The 16,592-nt window shown below is 37.6% G+C and overlaps 1 protein-coding gene across 2 annotated transcripts in view; it reads right to left on the reverse strand.

Moving 5' to 3' along the window:
- The window catches only part of ATP10B (ATPase phospholipid transporting 10B (putative)), a 54,398-nt gene that overhangs the window by 24,226 nt on the left and 13,580 nt on the right, over nucleotides 1-16,592 (reverse strand). For both annotated transcript variants that reach the window (XM_033006686.2, XM_033006677.2), the window contains 7 exons: nucleotides 15,970-16,174; nucleotides 12,253-12,338; nucleotides 9,445-9,551; nucleotides 5,654-5,785; nucleotides 2,996-3,123; nucleotides 1,609-1,861; nucleotides 461-696 (listed from right to left, as the gene is read on the reverse strand). In XM_033006686.2, the coding sequence (XP_032862577.1) occupies nucleotides 461-696; nucleotides 1,609-1,861; nucleotides 2,996-3,123; nucleotides 5,654-5,785; nucleotides 9,445-9,551; nucleotides 12,253-12,338; nucleotides 15,970-16,174 (1,147 nt within the window). The remainder of the gene's footprint in view (nucleotides 1-460; nucleotides 697-1,608; nucleotides 1,862-2,995; nucleotides 3,124-5,653; nucleotides 5,786-9,444; nucleotides 9,552-12,252; nucleotides 12,339-15,969; nucleotides 16,175-16,592) is intronic.

The following is a 16,592-nucleotide window of genomic DNA, read 5'->3' on the forward strand; positions in this document are numbered from 1 at the left end:
CCTCCTGCTTCTGCAAAGTTATGTCCCTAGCTCCTCTTGCACAGTCTTAGCCCAGAATCCCCATCTCATTTTCCCTGGCATTTTAGTTTACCAGAACAGTACAAAAAGTGAATTTATCTTTGTGCTAAGTACCTCATGCTGTTACAACCCACAGCCTCAGTCCTTGGACCCCAAATTCATGTCTCTTCATCCTCCTGTCAAGCAACCATCACAAAACCTCACCTGTGTGCCCCCACTCTCCTGCTGCAGTCTTTGATACAAGGACCCAGTTTCCCAAACCCTCGCCTAGCTCCCCCCTGACTGTAGCCTGCACACTCCAAGGGATGAGCCCAGTGTCTCCCCATTCCCTCTCTTAGCTCCAGCATGTCTTAGATTTCTCGTGTCCACCTGTTGACTTCCCATCACAAACACAACAGAAAGGAGAGCTTAAAGTGTGTTAGTTCAGTCTGTTCATACTCACAATGGTACTGCTGAATGCCACTTGAGACTGGTTGCTGTCACGACGACCGAGTGACCTGTTCCTTGTATGTCCCTGAAAATGAGCCCTTGCACTCTGGCACCTCCCTAAAGGTCTCATGGTCCTCTGCTTATAAGTGGCTTGTCTCTCAATATTCATGGGAGGAAGAGTGAAGTGTTGAAATTTTGCAAAGTCCTCATCTTCTAAATCCAACTCTCTGTGGGTTTCCAGGCGTCTGGCTGTAAAAAGAGAAAATGAAACCTTACCTCTTATTCTGTGTTTGGGTTTTTTTGCATTGCTCAGCAGGAATTCCTTGGTTGGTTAAAAAAACCAAAACAAACTAAACCAAAGCCAAAACATCTTAAAAGCCAGCACCAGAAAAACTTCACTATTGACTTCAGTTTCTGACAGCTTCCACTTGCCAATGTTTATTATTGCAAGAAAATAAAAATGCATTTTCGAAGCTATCAGTCACTTTTATGGACTCCTGCTAATGCTTGGTCTCTTTAGCTGCATTTTGCAGTTGACTGGAACAGGAGAGTGAAGTATGGTAATTCACATATTTGCTAATATTTTCAGTCAAAGAGCACAAACATCTTTTTGGCAGCTGCTTGCCAGCTTAATAAAATCCTTTGCACTATGCAGAGAGAGAAAGTAGCAATCAAAAATGGTCCTGAGTCAAACCCCCAGATTCAAGGCACTGAATGTCAAGTGAGTTCAGATATGGACTGCAGATAGGATTGACTCAAGAAAATATGTAGCTGTACCTTTCATATCACACAGAAGACTATGGTAATTACTTTTGGACCCACTGAGTTTAATTACTAACTATTCTCAGTTTGTGAGCTTATAAAAGGTTGGCTGGCATTCATTTAGAAATGAAAGAGAAAATGTTCTCTTTTCATTCTTGAGTGGGTACTGAATGCAGGGCAAAGACTGAGATGCCTGCAGAGGGAGCCAGAAAACCTTTCCCATCTGACTTCACACCTCACTTTTCTGAATATCCGTAGCAGGAGTCCCTCACAAAAAGGAGACAAATCCACAAAGCTCTCCATTCAGTCAGAGGGCTCAGTGGGTTTAAATATTAATATTTAAATTAATAACGTTTAGTTGCTCAGACAGGAAGTCAAGTATAAAAAAGTGTCTCTCACCATTTTCCTGGTGTGAAAACTCAATTCCATTGATACTACAGCGTCGGAATACCATTTTGTTTTCTGTTAGTGTCCCAGTTTTGTCTGAGAAGATATACTGGATTTGTCCAAGATCTTCAGTAATATTTAGGGCACGGCACTGTATGGGAAAATCTGCTTCTTCATCATACAGGTCAATGTCATTGTGAATTAAGAAGACTTGGCCCAACTTGACTAACTCAATGGACACATAAAGAGAAATGGGGATTAAAACCTGCAAGAGAGTTTAAATTCTCAGTGAAGAGTGAGATAAGTCTTATTGCTTTCTGTCAGCAATGTCCTGGCACAGGTATACAAACAATTTTCAGAGAAACAGTTCTTCCTACAGACATACTTTGGGACTGAATAATAATAGTTCAAGGGAGAAAAAAAGTCCTGTACACAACAGCAATGGATAAACAGGGACAGTAAGTGACAGATTTACACAAAAGACCTCGAATACCAAACACAAAGATGGGACTTTCAGAGGATGCTGATACAAAGCACATTTTCTGGACTGAGGATCATGCTTGCCCTTACCCTCTTGAAACTCTGAAAGGATGCACTAGCACAGACTAACTCTTAATGTAAAAAAGTTTCACAAGCAATTACTTTGCACACAAAACTTCCCACCCACTAGCTTCCCTGCCCTGAAATAATAATGAATTCTTAAGATACACAAATATTCTGTTTCAGTAATGAAGAATAATTCCCCAAGGAATCTCTGAGCCACTCTGAAACTTATCTTCACATTTGATTCATATTAAAGAAATTCTGTCCACTTAAATCTCAGCAGTTACATCAAGAAACGTGAAAAGTAAATGTGATTATTTCCCCCATCCCATAAAATGTTCTCTCCCAGTTAGGCTTAATCAGACTCAGATATACAAGCAACCTACTTCTAATTCAGCTTCTTTCCTAAATCAGCTGAACCATACCTAGTTATTATTCCCTACTGGCAAAAATGACAATTTTTGTTTCACTGCTTTTCTGAGATACTAAGTGGCATTCTTATTTTGGAATTCTGGACATAGGCAGAAAAAAAAAAAAAAGCTGATGTTTGGATGTAAATATCCTTTTTATTGCATACACTAGAGATTCTGGAGTTATTTAAAGATATAATACACATCCTTCCTATATATATCCTTCTGGGATTTCAACAGCAAGAAAAAAATCAGCCGTGAGAAAGAAAAAAAAAAAACCCAACATTATTTCACAGTTGGATAATTTGAAACACTCCTAGCAGTATTTTTAAATAGGATTAAGAAGGTATTGCACAGCTATTAGTTGATATTAATTGTTCATTAGTGATTATACTCAGTTTTGAATAGCTTTTTCCTTGGAGGTAACAGAGGTTTTTGTCTTTTACCTGCAACAGGATTATCATTGTTAAGAACATGTAGAAACCAGAAAGAACAGGAGACAGAAAATTGCCATTCTCATCTGGGACATCATAGGGTGGATGTTCTGAAAAGTTTCCAGTCCAAATGCCATGACCTGTAGGAATGTTATACAATATTGAAGTACACTGAGCAGTGAGGTGATTTGACAAAGCTGCTGAAATCTGCAGATATGGACGGCTATGATAATTCAAAAGAAAGAACATTTCCAAAGCAACAGGCCCCAAGCAGTGCTGTAAATCTATTGGAGAATGTAAAGTATATGCAGAGATCTGTAGTACATGCATATCATTGATATACTAGTAAGAAATGAGTGGTCATGGGTATTTTTATCCACCTCTCCATCAGGTGATCGCCAGGGCTTTTATCTCTACACAGATCTTTCTTCATTCTGTGTCTTGCTGCTGGAGGACTCCATCTCTATCACCTATCTTTAAAAATCCTCAGTGCTGAAGACTCATGTTCCTCTTTCTAACAGAAAGAAACCTTATAACCTTTATATAGACAAACTGAAATCTTTCTTATCCTTCCTGATCATTCTTGATTTAAATCTGTCTTTGTTAGAGTTGATAAAATCCCTGCAATTCAGTCTGGGCAGCTTATTTTTACATTCCCTTCAGTTAAACCATATTCCAAAACTGCTTCTTCCTCTGTGTCTTAAATACCAGTAGATATCATTGCACTACTGAAACAAAGCCTTCATTTCAGGATTTAACTACATCCCATCACAATTACTTTACCACCTTTACGTACTGCCTTTACTGAAGTAAACCGCTCAAGGATGTTACTAAATTTACAGCATCAGAACCTTCATTCAGAGCTAGGACAAATAACTCAGTTTGTCTCACTGCATCATTGCTCCAGATGCCAAAATCTGCTATTAGTCCACTTCATGTATCCAGCTCTGATAAAACTTCTACTAGCAGCAGTTAAGCAAGCAGCAACTTTGCAGCATCTGCCAACTAAAATGCTGCCAAAGAAATTAAATTTATTTCAGCAATACTTTCTGGCTGCTAGAGACTATAGTCACATCTGAGCAAGGACAACTTGCTCTACAAGCCACTTCTTACCCCAGATTTTCACTGTGTGTAAGAAAAATCCTGATAACCAATCCACCAGTGCTATTTCTTCCTAGAACCCTATGTTCAGACAAGGTTGCAAAGCAATTCGTGGTAGAACTGTGGGATATTTTGAATAGATGAAAGCTAATGGACTTGTTACTGTTTTACATGTTTCACTTAGACTGTGAACTTTATATATATATATTTATATATATATTAAAAACAAAAACAAAAACAAAAACAAAAAAAAAAAAAAAAAAACAAAAAAAACCCAAAGAAAAATACTAAAAAACTGACAAGATAAATTGTTTTATAAATGCTGATTTTGTCATCTGAGACCACTTTAAACCTTTAATTTAAGGACTTTATTACTCAAGGGCTTCCACACACCAGACAAAGACAAGTCTCTAAATCTACATGACAGCAGCCAGGGAACAATGAAATTAAAGTGTCTCTCCCTCACACAGAGCTCAGTTGTCAAACTGAAATCCCATCTCTGTGCCAAAAAAGCCCACTGCAACATGAAGCAGTAAAATTTAAAAAGCGATTAAGTCATTTCAATTGTTCATCTTTTTCTGGATGGCCCTTACTTCTAATGGTATTACACTGATGACTGGCTGGTGTGTCACATCACATGCCTCCAGGGCAGGTTCAGGAAGACTTGACAGGACGACATGATTTGACTTTGTTGCTGCAAAACTAAATCAGAGCAGTAGGACTAAGTAAGTTATCACCGAGATCCAATTGATTAAAAAGAAAAGGGGCTTTGAACACAAAGCGCTCATGGCAGTCTCTGTTATCTCTTTAGAACAGTGACCCATTCAAAAGTCAGTGGGCTTAAAATTTGCCCCTTTCCTCAGGACTATGAGATCCAATTAATCCTGACCTGCCTGGGACAGATTGCAATCAGAGCTTGAAGGCAAGCAGGTACTTACACATAGTGAAGATTAGCAACCCATTAAACTCTAGTCAGCTAACCCCAGTTACTACATTCAAGTGTGCTCACTTGCAAGAACCCTAGAAAAATGCAGTCTATTCCTACCTAAACAATTAATCCATCTCACAGCCTGCTGTACAGGGGCCTGAGACTGAAAACTGGATGAATTAGTCTATGTGCAGTTCACGGGTTGTAAATAGTGTAGCTCTGGCTAACATCACTCCTGAACATATTAGAGGAAGATGTTACTGAAATGAAGGTGAAGCTACATCATTTTACTTTTGTTGTTAGACACGAGGAACAAACATCCACTCAGGAAGTAGATCTCAGTCGGCAAGTACCAATTCCTATAATGCATTAACCCAATGGCATTTGCTTGCTTGCCTGACACATATTTTACCTCAGTGGAGATGGGTCTTATGTGAAATATTTATAGCCACGGATGAGTTTTCTTCCATTTGAATTGCTCAGATTTGCCATTTCAACTTGTTTATTGAAAAGACCAAGGAGCCTAAAGACCACAAGATCATTCAGTTCTAGATCTGATCTCATTCATGTCTATAAGATTAATTTTAACAATTTAGAAAAAAGCAATGAAACAGAAGAAGATTTTTGTCAGTGGTTCATACCTACAGCTCCAATAAGACACATCATGAATAGAAGTCCCACACATAAGAAAATATCCATATTCATCCGTCGCTCTATCTTGCTGCGCTTGTAACGAGGACCATTGTTATTTAGCATGGCCTTAGTTTCATGACCTTCAAAACATAAATGAATATCATCATGTTTATGTAATATTTTTTAGGGTTTTTTTTAAGTTTTTCTCTTACAAAATGGAAGCAGGATGCTCATGACTAATGTTAATATGACTCTAGTTTCATTCAGTAATTTTATTGCCCATTTTATTTGCCTGAATAGCAGAATACATCAGAGACTAAATTCAGAGCTTTATGAAAGACCCCCATCACATTACAGAGTTCAGCTGTCATATACATTTTACTTTCCCAAAGACAGCACATTCAGTAACTCAAATTTTTCTCAAATTTTATACAAATATTCAAAAGCCAAATCTCCTTGAGAATAAAATGAAAAAGAATGATAATACTATATTTTTGTATTTTACAAACAACTTGATTAGATGCTATACAAATTCCTGAAACTTGCATTTGAATATTTTTCAGCATCTATTTAAAAGCCACTAGACACATTTCATGTATTAACTTAAATAAAATCCAACATGTCAGATCCAGCAGGGAAAGACACTAATGTTATTTATTTTTTTGCTATGTGGTTGTAAAGTGCTAACAAAACAGTAGGACAAGAAATAAAAAAACCCCACCTGATCCTTAAAACTTACTGAGTGAGAATTGAGCTGGTATATTTGTAATGGAAAAAGAGGAGTGCTGTAAGAAGCCAAGAAGCAGAAGTTGCTTATTCTATTTTATTGATATTATCTAAACTGTGGCTCCAGAACTGGGATATCTGGATACCATAGGGTGCTGTATTATACACTATCTTTTGCATTTATTTCTACGGTCCTTTTCCCTGAAAATACAGACCCTGCAGACTTATATTTAGTTTTCATTTGTATGTGCATGATGTGTGTGAGAGGGACTGTTTTCCAGGCTGTCTTTTGGCTTTCTCTAGGGAAGTGATTTGAACCAAAGGCTGGAAGTTAGGTGCGATTCAATCACGCCGGATGGATTAATTCCAGATTTTCATCAAAGGTTATTAATTGAGGCAGAGAGCAAGAAAGAAAATGACTCTCCAGCCTTATGTTCAGGACATTCACCCAACAACTGTGACTCTTGTCTTCCTATTCCAGAGAATATGTAATTATTTACACAACCTGAAGCTATATTGGTGGGACCAGTTTATACTAGCAATGCTCATTCCTTTCCAACTCATATCTATTTACATAACCATTGGTTCCACACAGTCAAGTATTCAGGGTACAACTTGTGAAGCAGGAGGTGTATGTTCGATCCCATGCAGGCAGAACTGAGAACAAAACCCAGGTGAACTAAGTGAACTTTTGGTGAACAAATGCTCTAACCACCAAGCTACACAGAAGAGGAACACACTGCTGCCTGCGCTTCTGTTTCTCCAGCAGCTATATGAATCTGTTCCTCACTTTTCTTTTATGTCAGGCTTAGTGGAATGTTTTGTGTTGTAAACAAAACAAGACAAAACCCTCTAATCCCTTCCGGAAAACCCTCAAGGAAATGTTGATGGATTTATTTCAGAAAGAAAATGTGAAGAGATTTCTTTCCAAACATCAGATTTATAATTCCCTTCCACGTCAGCTGACCAACAGGAAAAGGACATATCTGTAATACAGCTATCACCTTGCAATAAATAGAATATCAGAAATAAGAGGAATAAACTACTTTGTCCTCCTCTAATCCTCACAGTTTCATATGCTGTGCAACACAGTACCTCACCTACCACCCCACTAGTACCTTGTCTCTCTATTTCTGGATGCTGATGGTCTTATTTAAAATTTCATTCTGGTACTTTATTATTTGAAAAGCATATAATTCTTGATGCTGTCCCTATCACAATGAGAAAACTACATTGGCTGTTGCTCTGTAATTAGGTTTTTGTGCATTAGTGCTATTGCTTTGTTTAGAACCATCTGGGTAGCCATGAAAAGTGTAGCCATATTTGGGTCAGATGAGAACCGCACAGGCTAAAAAATCACATTAAGTGATGGCTGTATTCTTCACAAAGATTTCCATTAGAAAGTAAGTTTGAGGAGTAATAGAGTTATAAAAATGGAGAATGTGCTATCTTATTATGTGACAGATCTTGATTGTTCAGAAAAGGTCACAGACCATGATTAAAATCCAGACTATAATCAGTGTCAAAGAACCCTAGAAATTAAGCTGGTACTGGATCAAGTGAGTCTAATTTTAGAAGAAAAAAAATAAACTTTTATACTGATGTTAACAATAAGATGTCAGTTGAAAACTGAATTGAAGACATAGTCACATCAAAGGCACTGTATCTTGAGAATGACTTTAAAACTCCAACCTTTGCTACTAGGAGCTTAAGCAACATTAACAGAGTTCCACGTTAGGATCTGTGTTGGTGGTTAAAGAAACATACTGGGAAATCTTGACTAAAGAGAATTAAAATAGGAATCCTAACAGGAGAAGGGATTACTCCAATTCTATTGGGAATGATCTCTACAGAGATTTTAATATAGTAGTTCCAAAAAAAATGAGTGGTGAGTTTGGCTCTGGCCCTCCTCCTCTGTCTGCCAGGTACCATCCTTACTTACGGTGTTCAGAGAGACAGGAAATGAAAGACCTACAAAGTAAAGGCTACTTTGGAAACATATGGGAACTATAGTTATTTAAAGTCCACTTCTGAAGTAGTGAAATAAAATGGTCACTTGCCAGATAAAATAATCTGGATTGTGGAAATTAATCTAAAATAAATGACTCTTGAAAAGATGGTGACTTCTATTCTCTCTTAGGTGGCTCAACCTTGAACCCCTTGCTGCTGATTAGACATAAAACAGGTGACATTTTACTGACAAGTTAAAAATAACCAACAGTAGGATTAATTGCTGTGTTTATATTGACTTTTTTTAATCTACAAATAAAGAGTGTAGCTGATACACTCTATCTGAAGCAGAAGAGGGCACAGCTGGCAAAGCCAATGATAAATCATGCACACTGATTAAAGCAACGGTAACACTCTGAAAGTAAAAGATGCTGAGAAAAAGATGATGTGACCTACTGCTGAACTTGGCACGTCTGCATTTGCTCTGGGCACTGACACTGTCTTGCTTGGTTAATGTCTCTACTGCATGAAATTCATGGGTGCATGGACACACTATGTCTATGTCAGCACAAACCTGTGCTGCTGCTGCCACCTCTTCTGCCACCTCCAGCTGCTGTTCTCACTGCCTCCTGCCTCCTGTGTGCTGGCACTGGCACAGCCTGGCTTTGTGATGATTTTTTATTTTTTTTTTTTTTTTTTTTGCGGAGTATATCTTCAGATGCATCAGTTTCTACCATGAGGAGCCACTGAGACCTCCCTTAGGGCAGCCGTGTAGATTTTATGCCAGACAGAACTAGTATTATAATCAGAGCAGCAGAACTGAGAGTTAAACTCACCCTAGCAATTTTTTACTTGTCTGTATATTTTTGCAAGATATTGCGAAGACAGGAAAATATCTGACATACACAAGGCTACTGTCACTTGCCAGAGACCCAGTGCAGGATTTTCTGGCTTTGGAGATGGATGAGTAATACCTTTACTTAAAAAAGTTATTTAATTTTCCCATGCACTGCCAGTTCTTAAAACAAAATGTCAATTTTTGGTGCAATATTAGACTACACATATTTACTCTAAGGATGTTTACAGAGAAATGCTGTTTACCTTGGTAGAAAGTACATCTTACCTGTGTATATAACAATTCCTATTGCAGCCTCAGTATTTCTTATTGTACATCCACGAAGCAAGAGGCTTTCAATGTTAAAACCAATCTGCTCATGATTTGGCTGCTCCCTAGAAGAAAGAAAATAAAATAAAGCAATGCCTTTTTCTGTTCTAATGTAGTATTAAACAAAATTTTTGTGTGCATGTCTGTTTCAAGTTGAAATCAAGGAACTCTGAAGGCCCTATTTTGCTTGTATTTCACACAGTTTCAATAGAGACTCCAGGAAGAAGTTACAGAGAAATCAAAGTATTTCTTTTAAAGACTGCTTGCATGGGGTGTGCATTGTGATGTTAATATGAAGAAAGTTTGGCTCTCACCTAGTACCTTATACGGAATGGAAGATTCCATATCTCATAAATGAAGGCAGGATACATTATGTGGTTTAATTCAGATTAAATTGTTTTAGAAAGATGAGCAGGGTTTGCCTGCTAATAGAGATTCAGATTAAAACATCTGCATCCAGTAAGAGCCTATGTCTCTCAGCCACCAAAGGGCTTCTCACCTTTGTGAACCTCAGTTTGCTTGAATATTCTCTAGTCTGAGGCTCTCTTTCTCACGCTCACACTGGATGGAAGACTTTTTACCCTGGCTGAAGATGTCCTGTCACATATCAGCAGAACAGACTGATGAAAACTTAATGGAAATTATAAGGTCAGTGCTCTGTCAGGAAGGCAATTTGTTACTTGCCTCTGAAAATGAAAGCATAAAACCACTTTGGCTTACAGTTTTTATTATATATTCTGGTAGGTTCCTCCTGAGATTTTTACCAAAGCTGAGATTTTTCACTTCAGTCACTACGCCTGGTTTTGTTATATAAATATGAGCATCAGAAAATAATGTCTAGAATATGTATCTTTTGCTACTTTCTATTTGATATTTGGCATTCCATTTACTAGTAAACTGCAGCGTCACTTAAATGGTGGGAAAGGTTAGGTGCTATCTCAGGGCTAAGTACGGTCCTATGTCTATTTGCAACTGCACATGATTACATGACATCAAACTATACAAGCGAAAAGGTTTAGGTATCAATAACCTACAGCTGGTAGAATTTAAAAAATAATGCCAGAAACCTGTTGCTCTGGGAATCTGGATTCAGCCTTCGTGAACTCATTTAATAGAAGCCTTCTTGCATCCCCCTTGAGCAGAATTTGCTGTGGTCAGGCATGTCAGATGGATGTCACTAAGTTCATTCTTATAAATTTTAGCAGAGAGAGCGTTGCTACCATTTTATAGCAAGGCAAGAGAGCTTCAATAATTTATTAAGTGTTCTTGGAGAAAAATGTAACCTGCTCCAAGTAATCTGTGTTTACAAATTAGGTCAAATAACAGCAGACAAAAGACAGAAAGTCCACTAACTGTTAGTAAGTAATTTTTCACTGGCAAATTCTTTCATTTACCCCTGAAACAGGGAATGAAAGGCAGCTAATTCCATATTCCACCAAGCAGATGAGATAATAGGCATTTCTAATAGATTTCTATTACAGACTTTCAATAGATCTGATGATTTTGAATCCAGTCCTGTGTCCTAAGTGTGTGTGTTTGTGTGTGTTTTCTTGTGACATATCACCTACATTTCTATAACCTCAATTCTCTTGTGCTATATTACAGCAGGCTAATTGGAAGGATTGCTTCAATTTAGATTATATCCAGTGGTCCTCAAAGCCAGCAACCACAGCCAGTGATCAATACAAACTTGACCTCTTCTTCCCTTTTAAGATATCACAGTAGAGAAGAAATGACATTGCTGTTAGAGGCATCATTCTTACAGGACATAAATTCTCAAAACCAGATTAAGCACAGTCAGTGATAATGGGTGAGAACCCTGTGGTTTACTCATGTCAGAGGCTCACTGCATCCTTGCAGAGACATTAGCTCCTTGTTTATCTACTAGTAAACTTTACAGAGCTGGGGCAAGTATAGATAGGGATGATGTCATGGTCACACAGTTAAATTATTTGCATAACGTGGGGCATGCATTTGGTCTCAGGCAGCAGGTATTTCTGACAATTCTCTGGTGTGGTGTGGGAATGAGCACGGGTCAACAACTGCTCTGCAAAGGGCCTTGGAAAACAGCTGCCCTGTACTGATGGGTAAGAGAATTTTAGGATATAAGCCATGCCATACAAGTTGGCCTTACAGCTAAGGAATGGGCTTAAATCTGCTGAATTTTCTAGTATAGATTTCCCTGTTATGCCTGTGTCAGAATTATTTTATGAAGAAAGAATATAAGGAACAGAGGATGTGACCTTTTCCTCACATACATAGGTTTAAAAATGAAAAAAAGAAAAAAAAAAGCATTTTTTTACACTAGTCTAACACATTGGTTCAGTAGGATTTTTCTTGCTTGCTTGCTTTTTCTAGCTGTAAGAAGAAAATCTGTTTTGTTTGGTAGATCCTGGGTACCTTTTTCCTGTGGCTGTAAATATGAAGAAACTAGAGGCATGCAACTGACTATCTCATACATTATGAAGGATTTAGATTTAAAATCTAGCCTAGCCTAACCTTCAGGTCAAAAGTAAATGATCTTATGTCTGAATTATGAAAGCCTTGTGAGAACAGTTTGTATTAAACAACCGCAAATTCAATGTCAAGCCTTGGTTCTGCCTTGCCTCGAAACACAGATTTCAGTCTACATTTTATACTGACTTCTGATTCCAGATAATAGTGACTTCCATCAATTTCTGCAAAATACGTTCTTTCCATCCAGTTCCTCCAAGAGAAGTATTAAAGTTCAGATACAAAATACATTTATGAATAAGAAATACTTACATGTACCCTTTGAATTTATTGAGATCATTGTTAGGCATTTCACAGATGATGGTGTTCTGGAAAAATTCGGGTTCAAACAAAGTATTCTGCAAGAGGAAACACACTGAGAATGAGTGTTAAATCCAGTGGGTACCTGAAATGCTGAACACTAAGGGCAGCTAAATATAGGCCACCAGGGCATTTAGGGGCTGGAGCACTTGCCCTAAAAGGAGGAGCAGGGAGTGTTTAGTTCATTGAGCCTGAAGCAAAGCTTCAGGGGGCTGAGTAAAGATCTGAGATTTTCCTCTCTTGGGTAAACAACTGGTTAAATTAAATGAAGAAAATGCTGTGTATTGGACAAGATATCACTGATGCCAATTAGTGAAAGCATCTGTCTTCATTTAAAGTGAATATAACAAATAGTTCAAATTATTTATGAAAGAAAACCAGCCTTCAACGAAAAGCAAGATCAAATGCAAATAATTTCAGGATTTATCAGGATTTTAAAATATGTTAGAAGAGTTATGTTAGTGGTCAGGATGATATAATCATAAAATAAGAGCCACACATTTGAATAAAAGTATCACATTCAAATAAGACTAAAAGCAAGAGTAATAATGAAAAAAAAAACCAAACAAAACCCCAAAATGAATAAACAAACAAATAAAACCAAAAGAGGGAAGGCACTAGAATATGTCCAAATCACTGGGAGAGACAAAACAAGACAGAGCTTTTCAGGATAAGTGCTCACTCAAAAAGAGCTTGGAGCTGAACTGAGACACATAATTTCGTTTGATTTCCCCTGTGTTCAAGAAAACGGGCTTGGGTTTTGGACTGCATGAAGCAGTCTGGAAAGCAGACAGCATGAGAGGTACTTGACTGCCGTAAGTGGTGTTTCTTTCTTAACTGAAAAAATACATAAAACTTTTATTTTAGATTAAGAAAAGGTAATAAAAATGGGATGTGAGCTATGTGAAAGAAAATCGTTATTGCTGTGCTATAAAATATTTAAAAGAACAGAAACTCACTTTAATCCAAACTCTTCCCATTAAGAAAGCTGGAAATCAAATCTGCTGCTGGGCCTCCCCACCTTTTTCTACAGCAAGAGAGACTCCCAGAGATTAGACTCCCTCAGAAACTGCAAATCCTGGGAATACTTCACTGGAATTCACAAAAACTTTGCCAGACTGCAAGAGGACTACCTTACACTGCCAGGCCGCAATTTTTTCTTCACTGTACTTTAATTTTTATATTATTTTCTCCCTTTTTTTTTTTTTTCTCCTGAGCAATACATATATTAATTAAAAAAAAAAAAACCAAACAAATAACAAAAAACAACTAAGTGCAAGCAAGTAGAGAATTTGATCTAAACAGAAAAAGTTGGAGGAAATCTAAAAACTTGATGGGCACTTTGTATACCTTCTGACCCATGTGACTGAGTATTTTTAGAATCTCTTTTAAGAGATATTGTTCACCTCCACTGAATCTTGTTCAACTCAGTGAACTCAACAGGAAAATTGGTATGTATACAGTTATGCTAGAAGTATTTGTACAACAGGAGAACAGGAAGATGCAAAAGGCACGTGGAGGGCTCATTACCAGTGAAGGAAACAAATAGGCTTCTAGCTAGAAAGGCATAGAGAAGGATGATTCTTAAATTCTTTTTCTTTTGATGAATCGAATTTTAAATTTGAAAATTCAAGTTAGAAAATGACATAAAGTGAAAAAAAGAATACTTCCTCTCAGTCTTTTACAGGTAGTTGAATTCAGTATGCCTAATCATATCCTGAAACAAAGAACTAACACCAGTCCATACATATTTTGTCCCTCCTTAAAGAGTCACACTGTATAGACACAGTTAAATCTGAGTAAGTTTTATGCAGCACATAAATCACAGGACTAAACAAAGCTCAAAGAACAAGGAAGAAGTTGGCACACTAAAACTGTACATATGATATTTAACGCACTTTTTTTTTTTTTTTTTAATAGCCAACATACTGTTTACATTAATACATTAAAATAACAGGGTAATATAGTTGACCGTTTAAGCTCTGAACTTCTTGAGCACTGGTTATCACCATGGTCAGAACTGCATTCCACTCTGCCAATGTAACAAGACTTCGTAAGTATAAACACTTCTGGGCATTCAGTTTATCTAAATAACTCAAAGTCTAAAGAAAATAACCATGAGTAGGCAGTCTGAACCATAATGCAGCACGCAGGGATTTTCTGACTGAAAGAAAGACTTCCTCATATTATAAACGACTGAGGCAAAATTTGCATTTTGTATTATAGTAGAGCATATGGTTTTCCTCTAAAAGCAAAAATACAAAACCTAATGTGTAAACCGTGACTATGTGACAGAAATGCAGCATTTTTATTTTTTTGATGTAAGTAGGCAGTTTACTGTTCTTTTGCTAAATCTCTACTTACTAAAAATGTTCAGTATTTCTCAGGAAAACCCCCCTCTCCCTAATCATAACTGGAAAGCACTGGAAAAGGTATACTTTATCCTATGGCATCCACAACCTGAGAAAGCCCTTAATTGTGCTGGCAAAGAGATTTCCATTTGAACAAAGATCAAGTAACACCAGAGTACAGTACCGGACCACAAGTGGCCATGGAAATGCTCTACTTTTATATAATAAATCTCATTTCTCACTGGCAGATATGTCCCACCCACCAATAACCCCAAATGATCTTCCTAAGGGCACTACTACTAATGGCTAAATAAATGGACATATTTCCCAGAATTATCTACCACATTTTTGGATGTTCTCTCTGCTGGAGTGATTCCAGTAGAGGAAAATATTCTTCTTCACATGCTACAACTCCTTAAACTTGTTCTGTGTTATTTGAAAAACTGCCCTGCTATGTTTGAAGAGATATTTTAAAATGTACCAAGTACAACTCTCTCAAAGTCATATTTTCTTGTTTACTTCAGGTTTATCAAACATGAGTCAAGAGAATACAAGTCAAATGTTTATATAAAGGAAATTATATTGCCTATAGAAAAAAAAATGGTGATTTCAAGCATTCAAACTGAATCTTTGCTAACAATCAAACTGATGTCTAACATATCACTTTTATTTAACTTTTCAAATTTGAATTTACCTTGAGTTCCTATTCAATTGCTTATTATACTCCTATAAAATATTCCATTATTTCATTACAACTTAGCATGCCTTAGAGAAGTTCCTATTTGAACTGCCATACATCTGCCTGCCTAGCAAACGAGCAATGGCATGTCAGCGCAGCAGAGAAGCAAAATCCATAAAGAAGCCCATGGCCACTTTGGAAGGGAGGACATGAGCTCTCTTCCACTTTCCATGAAGAAATAATTCACTCAGTAGTAGGGGCTTGGCTGTGGGATGTGCTCTGTGCTGTGACAACCTGGGGGGTAGGCATGGCTTATACATAGAAAAGACTTGCTGCTGTCCCAAATGTTGGTACTGAGTGCTGCTGCTTAGGCATTTGCTGGTGCAGTTTGCTGCAGACGACTATTCTCTGAGCTAATCCTTCTTTTTATACAGACATCCCTGTGCCAGAAAACCAAAAATCTTTTAGGACAAACTGCTGCTTTCTGTACAGGGCATTAGCTCCAGCAGCAAAGGCTTTCACAGCTGTATCAGCGCAACCAGCCCATCAGAACTGGGGCACTTCATGGCTGGAGCTGGTGTGTGTAAATGGGCTCAGACCAAACCTGCGCTGCATGGGCTGTATTTCCAGCAGACTTACCTGGCTGGAGAAGCCCGTCACGACATGCCGTTGTTTAAGGTTGGTCTCCCCGTCGAGGTTGGCAGTTTCCAAGTGACAGACCCCGTTCTGATCAGAGGAGTACAGCAGTAGGATATCAGCTGGGATGGTCTCATTACACTGCAGCTGCACAAAATCCCCCACTCGGACATCTTTCCAGCATTTCTCAACATAAGCACGTTCTTCCCTGTTGCATTAAAAACATGTCATAGCTAAACAGTGACATTAGGAAAGCAGTCCTCCTGGTTAGTGGGGCTTAAAAAAAGATAAATTGAGGGGTGGTGGCACATTGCTGCATTTTTTTTTTTTTTACAAGACACAGCACAACAGCTAGAAATTAATGATTTAGGCCCTTTCATAGTATCACTTCACCATATATCACATTCAAATAAATCTTTACATGGAATAAAAAGAAACTACAATAAAAGTGTTCTTTCATTTTAGCTTTAGCGCTATAATCTCCACAGCAAAGGACAGGAGGTTGTTCAGACTGAGAAAGATGTTTTAAAGTATCTTATTCAAGAAATTTAGACATTTCACCAAAAAAAAATTATTGATTTTTGGCTATGTGACTATTTCTCAGACACTTTCCAACAACAGCATGT

This window comes from Tyto alba, unplaced genomic scaffold (assembly GCF_018691265.1).
Source record: "Tyto alba isolate M040663 unplaced genomic scaffold, T.alba_DEE_v4.0 Super-Scaffold_17, whole genome shotgun sequence".
Lineage (NCBI taxonomy): Eukaryota > Metazoa > Chordata > Aves > Strigiformes > Tytonidae > Tyto > Tyto alba.